At 49.1% G+C, this 11,297-nt stretch overlaps 1 protein-coding gene across 2 annotated transcripts; it reads right to left on the bottom strand.

The window, feature by feature from the left end:
- Positions 1-1,961: 1,961 nt before the first annotated feature.
- bcl2l11 (BCL2 like 11) lies at positions 1,962-10,690 on the bottom strand. 2 transcript variants are annotated; one of them, XM_028988704.1, is made up of 4 exons: positions 10,202-10,492; positions 9,303-9,544; positions 8,425-8,561; positions 1,962-3,871 (listed from the first exon to the last, which is right to left on the bottom strand). In XM_028988704.1, the coding sequence occupies exons 1-4, from the start codon at positions 10,216-10,218 to the stop codon at positions 3,740-3,742; spliced, it is 528 nt and encodes a 175-aa protein (XP_028844537.1). In that variant the 5' UTR covers positions 10,219-10,492; the 3' UTR covers positions 1,962-3,739. The 2 variants fall into 2 exon arrangements, with proteins under 2 accessions (XP_028844537.1, XP_028844536.1); XM_028988703.1 differs by having other exon boundaries at positions 3,729-8,561; positions 10,202-10,690.
- Between the last annotated feature and the right edge of the window lie 607 nt (positions 10,691-11,297).

Genomic DNA, 11,297 nt, shown 5'->3' with positions numbered 1-11,297 from the left:
ACCCCCGCAATCCTCAGGAAAATGGAGGGGGTGAATGGAGGTCTGTGTGTGAGGTAGCACAACAAGGGCCCCACAGGAAATGTCCTTTTTCTAACCTGTGTAACCTGTAATTATTATGTTCATTAATTTAAGTTTAATTTCATAATCAATACAGCATGTGGTCATTAAATAAATCACTGGGGCTTTTTGGTTCGTCTTCAGTAATGTCACATGCATGTTGGTGTTGGCAGTGGGCGTGGTCATGTTTGTGGCACCCACTGACATACTCTATACATACTCTGACATGTCTATAAGGGCTATTAGGAGTGTTGAGTTTGGATGGAGACGGAGGGGAAAGGGAGGAGATGGACGCTGCGCTACACCTGGGTATGTGACATATTGACAGGAGGAGGTTTAAATCCTCCAGAATGAGGAAGTTGGGTGTGTGAGAGCTGTCAATCATGCCTACAGGCTCCTCCCCTTTTAAAATCTTGTTTATAAAACATCTTCTGGATGTCTGAGTTTGCTCCTTCTCTCCTACATGCAGATAACAGAGAATACAGACCAGAATTAAAAAAGAAATTCATTTGTTTCCGTTTGGAATACTGTGTTTATTTCCTGGGGATTCCAATCCCTCTGGACATCTTTGGATTTGAAAACAAAGGTGCTTTCCACACACATAAAACTTGTTTCTCCACCAGTCGCCTCTACCGACGTGGTGACTTCAACCAGGAAGCAGTGTCTGGAACTCACATCACCGTGAGAAATTTTCTGCCCGATTTTCCTGTCAGGCCATGCCTCCATTTCCCAGCAATATTCCTTATTTTATCCTATGGATTGTGGAAGTTTTTAGGCATGCCTCACCCCTTCACACTCCTGGAGCTGAGGAGGTGAACGCTCAGTGCGATGAAGGTCTCTGTGGGCGGAACATCTGCCTCTGGATCACCGCATCGAGCAGAGGATCACAGCAGAGAATTCCCTACAAGCTACTATGACATGACATGCTTTCAGCCTGGTCTGCATTAAGCCACTGCACATTACACAGATTTATACCTTTATGGGTGACTAAAAGCATGGGAGAGATCATTATTTTTCTGTTGGGGTATCACTGCTGGAAGGTGTAAAGAGTCCCAGAGTGAAGCTTCTGTTCCACAACCGCCATTGCAAGGAACGCCACCACGAGACACCATCGTTACATTAGGACTGTCATCAGGTGTCTGTGTGTGTGAGAATTTGAATTACAGGTCAGTAGGTTCCGTTGCAAATGTATGTGCATTTAATTTCAGAATGTAATTAAATGCACATCCACAAGATCTTCACAGATGGAGGTTAAAAATTCCTCAACACAGGTGGCACGTCTGACTGCTCACCACATTTTTTTTATTTTAGCATTTTGATATGTACCCTGATGAGATCTGTATTACATGTTTGTTTTTGCAATTTAAAAAAAATGTGTGTGCTATTTGTGGAAATGCCCACCTAAACAGTATTTATACTTTCTCATACAATTTTTTTTAACAAAATGATTAGATAAAAGCTTCATCTCACAATGAAAGAAATAGAAACAAATCCCTCACAAAAAGTTTAGAAATCACATTATAGAAACCCTGCATAAAAAAGCTGCATTGTGTCTCTGTATTTTTACAGTTCTGTAATGAAGTCACAGTGACAGAAGCAGGCCTGTGATTGGCTGAATTCAGGGTATGTAATTATGTAAGTCTGTTTATGCCAAGTGGCGGAAGGTACCGTACTTTCCATGTCCTGCAGACACACGCAATGCAGTCAAGCTGGACACTATAAAGAAGATATGAAAATAAGGGCAGGCAACATCCTCTCTGCCTGCAAATATTCGTTTTTAATGAAAATTTCTCACGGGCCCATTCATGTTTATCGATCTGTTTATTATATAATAGTTATTAAAAGTTACGTGAATCCTATGAATAAATGTGAGATTTATATTTAATGCAGTATTACACAAGACATTTTTTTTATTTTAACTGAGATTTATTGACACTTTTTTGTAAAGACAGGCATTTTATTTACAGCAGTATTGCACAAATTTATAATGGCAAAAATTTCAGTGCAAAAAGAGTAAAAAAAAATAAAATAAAAAAATTATTACACATACACACACCTGTACACACAGAAACACACACCATTCTGCTACAAATGTACTGGGTCCCATGAGGTGTACTTGCTCTCAGTGCAAACATACTGAACACATCGAATTGACAAGAGCTAAAAAGATGAAAACGAACTCATATAAAATAACGGCTGGCTGAGGCAGCTGAATAGTCGTGGGCAAAGGTTAAAAAATACTGAACGTCCAGGCAGAAAAAATAAAACAACCCACACCATTGTAGCTCATCTTGCATAGGTCATGAAAATCTCCATCGCTCCCCAGATACAGTACAGAAGATCTTTGGTTGGGGCCGACGGACCGGCAGAAGGCTCAGTGGTGGTAGCTTGGCACTGAGAGGGGATCGCCAGCATTGCCAGGTCTGTCACCGATGTATCTCAGGGCTGGGCGATCGTGTAACATTTTTTTACAACGTGATTTTCGCCTTCTGATAAGAAATGTGAATAATCACAGGAATCCCGAAATGAGGTATACAGTAGGTGCAGGCAGATTATCAATACTACAGTTCGTCTTGATTCATCAATATTCCAGACTAACAACAGAACAGAATAATAGAATTAGAACAATTGAATTTTTCATGGTATCATCATCATTGTTCCACACACTGCAGAAATGATCCAGTAACACCCCGACCCTAGAATACAGTTACTGGACCGTTGAATTGGGAACAATAAGAGTGGGGCTTGTGCTCTGTATTATATAAGATTAACATTTCATACTACTTTTCATACTACGTATGAACACAAGCCAATTAAAACGTGACAATATGAATTAAGATGCAAATTACAGACCGAGAAGTGTACAGACTGGCAGAAATGCCCACCGTTTGTCTTTAATTCATTCTGAACATGCTGGTAAAATACAAAGCAAAGAACCAGAGAAAGGCGATCTGGTGGTGATTGTCCCTGTGTTGCATATGATGTACCACAGTACTGGGACAGCGTCCCTGTCCCATCCGAACCATTCACATCTAAAACAGGAGTGGAAATATTCCACCACCGATCAGCAAATCACATACTTTTAAGAAATAACTCTCAAAATAAACGACTTAATTATTAAAACAAATATAAAAGCAACCAATAATTGTTTTGTTTTCTTAAATGTAAAGAAAATGTGATTTAAAACCCTTGTAATGCCAATATACATGAATGGAAGTGCCAATTTTTGTTCCTAGAGATGTGTTGCTGGCCGAGAACCGTGAACATACTGCACAACAGTAACTATAAACAAATGTACAAATTAAATACAGACATGAAAAATAAATAGCAAAAAGAAATAGAACAGAAAAGAGGAGAGAAACAAAAGGATAGTGCAGAATGAAAGAATGTGTGTTTCTCTCTCAGGGTCAGGGCTCTCGTCTCTACAGCATCTTTGGCTCAGTTTTCCACAACAATGCAGGAAACTCATTAAAAGGATGGAAGAAAATTCCAGACGCTGTAGACGGACCATAAAAGAACCGTCCTCTGACACGCCGTGTCCTTGAATGGGAAGATCTCAGTCCCGCTGAAGCCCATAGAGGTTGTAAGGTCCACATGTGATCCGGTTTGGCTGGAAAGTACACCTATCTACAGGATGAATGCTACTGGTCTGTTGGGTTCTGCAGGGTCCCCTGCTGGTCCATCATCTCCTCCACAAGATCAGCTGTAAAAGTCGCCCCATCAGACGTCCCAGGAAGCGCATAACGCCAGCATCATGGTGGGGCTGCAGCTGCTGGCCTGGCCGGGCGATCTGGCCGTTCCGACCCGCAGGAACCTGCAGAAAAGAGAGAAGAAATCACTCATCACAACAGCAAGGGCCTTTCACAGCGAATATTCTTATTATTGTAATGTGGGCGCAGAGGAGGAATCATATGGAACTGAACTCGTAAACAATGGGGGTCTGGAACGCTGGCAGCAGGTGGTGCTCTGTGGCCTGAACTCGGCGTGATAAGCACAGGAGGAGGAAGAGGAGGAAGCAGAAAGAAAAGAGGGACGCTTCCTGTTGCGTTAGGTGTGAGGCATGGCGGCAGGTGCGGGGATCGGTGAGGTTTAGCGAGAGGAATAATGAGGTCTGGGATTAATTATCCTGGAGCCGCCATCTCAACCCCCCCGCCCCCCGGTTCACTCGAAACAAATGCAGATGGCTGCCGAGCTGCGCCGCATTCAGCAGCGGCCGAGCCAAAACCGGTGACCATCGCTCGGCGGCGGAGGAAACAGGTGAGCAGGAAGTGCGTTCTGCGGGACGCCCTTTAACCCCGCAGAGATAGCGGAGAGCTTTTCAGGGTCAACAGCAGCAGCACGACTTTCTGCCATCAGATGTGAGTAAATGTGAAAAGTTCATTAAATTCATTAAGATTATGGCTGCAACAATTAGTCGATTAATCGATTAATTGCACAAAAGATTCATGAAGCAAAGGGACAAGATAGAGAATCAGTTTTTTTATCAGAAGTGTTTTCACTATGATAGACATGTTTTTGAAATACAATTGGTCAGCAACTACATTCAATTATTGATTATCAATCAATTATTATTGATTATACAGTATAGTTGTTGTGGCCCTACCAGGGATTATCACCACGATCACACGCCTCGACCCCCGATCTCACACACCAGGGATTATCACCATGATCACACACCTCCACCCCAAATCACCGCGATCACACGCCTCCACCCCAAATCTCACACACCAGGGATTATCACCCCGATCTCACACACCAGGGATTATCACCATGATCACACACCTCCACCCCAAATCACCGCGATCACACGCCTCCACCCCAAATCTCACACACCAGGGATTATCACCCCGATCTCACACACCAGGGATTATCACCATGATCACACACCTCCACCCCAAATCACCGCGATCACACGCCTCCACCCCAAATCTCACACACCAGGGATTATCACCCCGATCTCACACACCAGGGATTATCACCACGATCACATGCATCGACCCCCCGATCTCACACACCAGGGATTATCACCCCGATCTCACACACCAGGGATTATCACCATGATCACACGCCTCCACCCCAAATCTCACACACCAGGGATTATCACTGCGATCACACGCCTCGACCCCCGATCTCACACACCAGGGATTATCACCACGTTCACACGCCTCGACCCCCTGATCTCACACACCAGGGATTATCACCATGATCACACACCTCCACCCCAAATCTCACACACCAGGGATTATCAACCCAATCTCACACACCAGGGATTATCACTGCGATCACACACCTCGACCCCCCGATCTCACACACCAGGGATTATCACCACGTTCACATGCCTCGACCCTCTGATCCCACACACCAGGGATTATCACCACGTTCACACGCCTCGACCCCCTGATCTCACACACCAGGGATTATCACCATGATCACACACCTCCACCCCAAATCACCGCGATCACACGCCTCCACCCCAAATCTAACACACCAGGGATTATCACCACGATCACACGCCTCGACCTCAAATCTCACACACCAGGGATTATCACTGCGATCACATGCCTCCACCCCAAATCTCACACACCAGGGATTATCACCCCGATCTCACGCCTCCACCCCAAATCTCACACACCAGGGATTATCACTGCGATCACACGCCTCGACCCCCCGATCTCACACACCAGGGATTATCACCATGATCACACACCTCCACCCCAAATCACTGCGATCACACGCCTCCACCCCAAATCTCACACACCAGGGATTATCACCACCATTACTGGACACACCTGGGCTGTAACTGGAAGATGGTCAGGTATGTGTGGATGAGGCTGGTCAGCTCAGTTCAGATGGATGACAGGAGTGTTAATGAGTTTAATTTAATACTCAAGAGACGTAGCAGCGAGCTGAGTCACACCGGGACAAACAGAAATCCACATCTCACGAGCCAAAAAAAAAAAAAGGACGGCCGCAGTCTGGCAGTTTCACGGGTTCATACGTCCACAGATGTCAGCTGCCAAATAGTGAGTGAGAAAGGGGGAGGGGAGAAACCCTGACATCCCGCTGCATGAGCGCTATGTTCATCAGATAAGGCAGCTGTGTACCTTACTTCTCGAGGACACACACACACACACACACACTTCTATGACAATTACCGGGCAGACTGGCCTGGTGCACCGGTACTCTGAACATGTTTTAATACAAATGACTTCCATAAGTTACAATAACTGTACTTTTCTAAGTCACTGTTACGTCACCGCTCATTATTTATGACTTTGTACTTTCGCTCGTGCCGCGGTAAATAAGGGAGTCGCAGGTTGCGGTTTATTGGGCTTCCTTCCAAGAATCGTAAAACGTACAGATTTCGTGCAACAAGTCAAATGACAAATGGCCATGCAATTCACGCAAATGTTATCGGTTAAACAAGGCCGCACGTGGGCTTCGTATGGAGCGCCGTCGGCATTTTTTTTTGGTCCTCACGCCACAGCAATTCCCTGACCGGCTGCCCGCAGCGGCGGTTAGGAAGGTGTCTCGGCCGTGACTCCTCTGCCGGGTCGTGCCAGTCGCCCGGGCGCTCCTGCAACGGCAGCCGGCCTCTGAGGCCACATCTGTTGCACATTACCCGGGGACTCCATAGCGCAGCCGCGGCGCCGCGTTAGCATCTCGCGCGGCCTGAGCGACCATTCCCACTGTGCAGCGATGTTTTCATCCCCGGAAAGAAAGGGGGGAAATGGAGTCGCCGTCCCTCCGTCAGCTTTTTTAAACCGTTCCGGAGCGGTTCTGGCCCTGGGAGTTCCCCACCGCACCTCTGCATAGTCCTCGCTTGGTTTAACCTGCGTGTGTCGGGCACTGCCGCCTCATGTCGGACAGACAGGAGACCCCGGGACCCTCCCAGCAGCTGCAGCAGAGGCAGGACCCCGATGGACAGTTCTGGAGACGAACCCTCTGAGATAATGATCAGGAGCAGTCTCCAGACCGGCATGGTGAAGACAATGAAGCTGCGCCGTCACGTAGCCATTGACCTCCACCAAACAGCGCTCTGCCCCCCTCATCACCAGGGTGTGCCGTAGACTGGACAGAGAACGTCTGGTCCATTTCTGCTCTCTCTCATACACACACACACACACACCAGTGGTGGCCTAGCATGTTAGGAAGCGTTGCCACCGAGGTGCCACCAAGCAAAGCACCGTCCCCATCCACTGCTCACCAAGAATGATGGTTAAAAGCAGAGGACACATTTAGTTGTGTCACTGTGTGATGAGCTGTGCTGTATATCACAATCACTTTCACCACACATCATCTACTGAAGACTGAGCAGAACAGAGCACGCTCATTGGTAAGAATTTTGGTGTTGCAATATGAGTATTTTATTGATAGCACCATGTGAGTCATACACGACATGATATGCAGTGAAATGCTTTAATTTAGGTAAATAAGGGAGAATATGGTCGCAGGTTGTGTACCGTACCATACCATAATAAGATGAGAACTGTGGCAACGTCCACTTCAATCCATCCAATCACACCTGTCCCACCAGGGACAGAGACGTATGGATATAATAAACCAATAATGCCGCGGTCATCACATGACCACGAAGGAACATTTCTGCGGCCCATACATTGATGTGTTAGACACTGGATGTAGTGACGCCATTCACTCCGGAACCACAACACTCCTGACCCCACACAGTGGACTGCTTGCTGGTGATTGTTTTGTGGTGTAATAAATATAAAAATATTCACATTAGCCACATGACAAACTACACATTTATTGTTATTATTTATTTACTATAAAGTAACCTGAGTTACCACACCTACATGATATGTTCCAGTTTTTCTTTTTAAATCTGGGGCAGGAGATGTGGTTCCTATCAAGCACTGCATTAGTTTGCTTGCAGTAGATTTGGACATTTTCTTGGGTGAGCTGGGGTAAGAACACCTGAGGAATTCTGATAAAAGACGCTGCCAGTGGGGACCTTCACCAGCGCGACGGCAGCCCGGAGCTACTCTGGCTAATTACTGCAGGAACATCACCCAGATCCTGAGAACAGCAGAAGATGCAGATCACCTGGCGTACCAGGCGCTGGTCCCACGCTCGCTTTGATTCTGGCTGTAAATAAAGTGATGCAACGTGGAGAAACGGAAGCCGGATCAAATGAGAGGCAAATGCTGATTTCATTCCGGGAATAAGCAGCCAAAATAAGCAGCGGGGAAACAGAAAGAAGCTGTCAGGGGTGTGATGTGTGAGGACCTGACTGGTCACAGGTAGATACACGTTGCTCCGTGGAACAGAATGTTGCATCATCATCATCATCCTCATCATCGTCGTCGTCGTCGTCGTTCCAAGGGAACGGGACGGTCCACTCACCCGGTTGAAGTAGAGCTGGTTGAACTCATCCCCCATGCGCCGCAGCTCCTCAGCTAGCTCCACCACCTGGTCACGCATGACCCCTGCGCTCGCCTCCGACCTCTCTCTACAGGGTGAAGTGGGGCGGGGCCATGGTTCTGGGAGATGAGAGACACAAGTCTGTCAGAAGCGGACACCCAACCATCACACGCACCACCAATATTTTTTATTAGGGCGACTTACAATCAGTAGTTACAGGGACAGTCCCCCCCCCTGGAGACATTCAGGGTTAAGTGTCTTGTTCAGGGACACAATGGTAGTAAGTGAGGTTTGAACACTAGGCTACCACAACCAGAATAATCATCGGCTTCTCCGGCACGAGGCCTCCTACATCTACACCTACGTTACTACGTCTCCTCTTCAGATCACAGAAACAGCAAGGTGCAGCCCGGCGTCAGATGACGATCATGTTTAATCGTGTCTGACCCCAGCCACTCGGCTGTGATTTTGGGTAATATCATGATCCGGTGCAGCTCATCTACAACATGCTTCAGATTACAGTCAATTCTGCTGACATGGAGGAGACGCGTCTTATCTCCCCTGATAAAACGCGGACTGTTGTCATGTTTACTCTGAGTTCTGTACTGAAAAGATAAGCTGCCGTTTGAGATTTATCGTCTGAAGCCGGTTCTTCGCAGCAGAAAGAAGGAAAAAAAAACTAATCTGCTTCCTCCATCGTATCCATTACAGACTCGGGCACTGGCCTGCCTGTCTGTCTGTCTCCACCGCAGAGGTGCTGGGTGGCTGGGTGACGGCGGAGGGTGCTCCACCACGAGTCTGCGCCAGGGACGGGGACGTGGGGACGTGGGGACGGAGACGTGCGGACGTCCCGCGCTTACCGTGGCTCCTCCCGCCGCGCCGGGCTCGGTCGAGGCGCTGCTGTGCGTGAGCGACGGCCTGGCTGGCCGGGCTCGGCGTCTGCGTCGACCGGTCGTGGTGCGTCGCGAGCGGCGACCCGGGCACGGAGTCGGAACAATATCCGCTCGAGGAGCTGGACGCGGTTCTACCGGACGCGGAGGGGGACCCCTCGGCGGGCGGCGGGCTGGCGGCGCGCTCGGTTACGGCGGGGCCGTTCGGCCGCCTGTGCAAAATAAAGCAGCGGGTTATTACCGCTCCACTTTAACTGCGTCACACACACACACACACACACACACACACACAAACAAAGTTCCAGGCGAGCAACTTCCTAATTCCTCCCTCCCGACGTGACCCGGTCCGACCTCTGACCCGCTCACGCCCGCGCGAGGTTACAACGCGTCACGTCACGGCGCGCTCGCGGCCGACGGGGTTCTGTCACGGCGGGCGTGTTTCACACGCGAGTTATTTGCTCGTCGTGTGTCTGTGCGCGAGTCCGGACTCTGGTGCGTGTCGAAAGGAACGGGAGGAGCCCGAGGGGGGGGTCACAGCGCACCAGCCGCACCGACACATCCATCACTCCGTCCGTCCGTCCGTCCGTCCGTCACGCACACGCCCGCAGCGCCACCCAGTGTCCGCTGGCGGAGCGCGCAGTCGCCGGCGGCTTTAAATAACCAACAACTACTCGGGGGAACTCATACATGGCGACGCTTAATCCGTAAAAACAGCAATAACCCCAAAAAATAAACACAAACCTGCACCAGCACTCGTCGCCTCTTTTATTAAGTTATTACGCGTTCGGAAACTTTAATTCTTCTCATCAACCGACCAGACGCCCGAATTTCCCCGCGAGCTGACGCAAGACGTCCCCTCCGCCACTCACCTGGACAGACGGGACATGTCCGCGCACTGCCGGGCGCACGGGAGACGCCGCGGAGAAAATCCACCGAAACCTCCGCAGCGAGCGAGCGTGCGTGCGTGCGTGCGTGCGTGCGAGCGAGCGAGCGGGGCGCGCTCACGCGGCGACGCCACCCATCGAAGCAGGAGAACGGCGAGACACCAGCGCGCCGCGGCAGGCGGACCTGGCTTCCTCGGAGACGCGCAGCAACTGAGCGCGGCCGAGAGGGTCCCGGAGAGTCATGAGGTCCCGCGTCCGCCGGACCCGCCCCGGCCGCGCGGCTGGGTGGAGTTTCTTCTTCTTCTGCACCTCCCGCCACGCACAGACCCAGAAGAGGAAAAAAAAAAAGTACAGCGGCTGCGCGTCAACAACGAAAAAACAAGCGGGGAGCAGGACCGCGAGGTCAACTCGCACTCTACAACTCGTCCGGTCGGACCGGGCAAAGAACAAACGCCCGAGTTTTTTTTTTTTTTTTTTGTTGGTTCACCAGCTCCGAACGTGTAAGGGACCGTGTACCAACTACCGGGGGTTGCGCAAAACGTTCACGGAGATGGAAACTCGAGGCAGGTCTACAGAACGATCGGACCGATTCCCCTCTTCACATCTCTCACACGTGTCATTTTTATTTACTTCACATGCATCAGAAGTCAGACATCCCTCGTAATCCCTCCAAGCGTGTGGTCGAGTGACGTCCACGCAACTATAACATCGACAGATTAATACCCAGCTGGACGTGCCTTGAAACGGCCAGAACCACGCACAATACAGGCAAAGAATTTGTAGGGTGAAGATTTCAGAAGTTGGAAGAGTTCGGGACGTTTAGGGACCGTGTGCAAAGTGCAATAAAACAGAGTTTCTGGTGGCACGTTGGACATGGTCTCGCGATGTCCCCGAAACCTGTTTTGAATGAGGCGTGGCAATATCTAGCCATATGTTATTTTAAGGCACAGAAATGAAACAGTAACCTTGTCTAAGGTCAGTGGCACATTATTCAGCGATATTCCATGTCGTGCTGCAGCAGGAGAATTTGTGCTAAAACATTTCACTCTAAATATCAATTCAATTAAGCAAAGACATTACA

The sequence above is a fragment of the Denticeps clupeoides genome, chromosome 8 (genome assembly GCF_900700375.1).
Source record: "Denticeps clupeoides chromosome 8, fDenClu1.1, whole genome shotgun sequence".
NCBI lineage: Eukaryota > Metazoa > Chordata > Actinopteri > Clupeiformes > Denticipitidae > Denticeps > Denticeps clupeoides.
The sequence above is the reverse complement of the archived record's forward strand: the minus strand, read 5'-3'. Positions and strand labels throughout refer to the sequence as shown.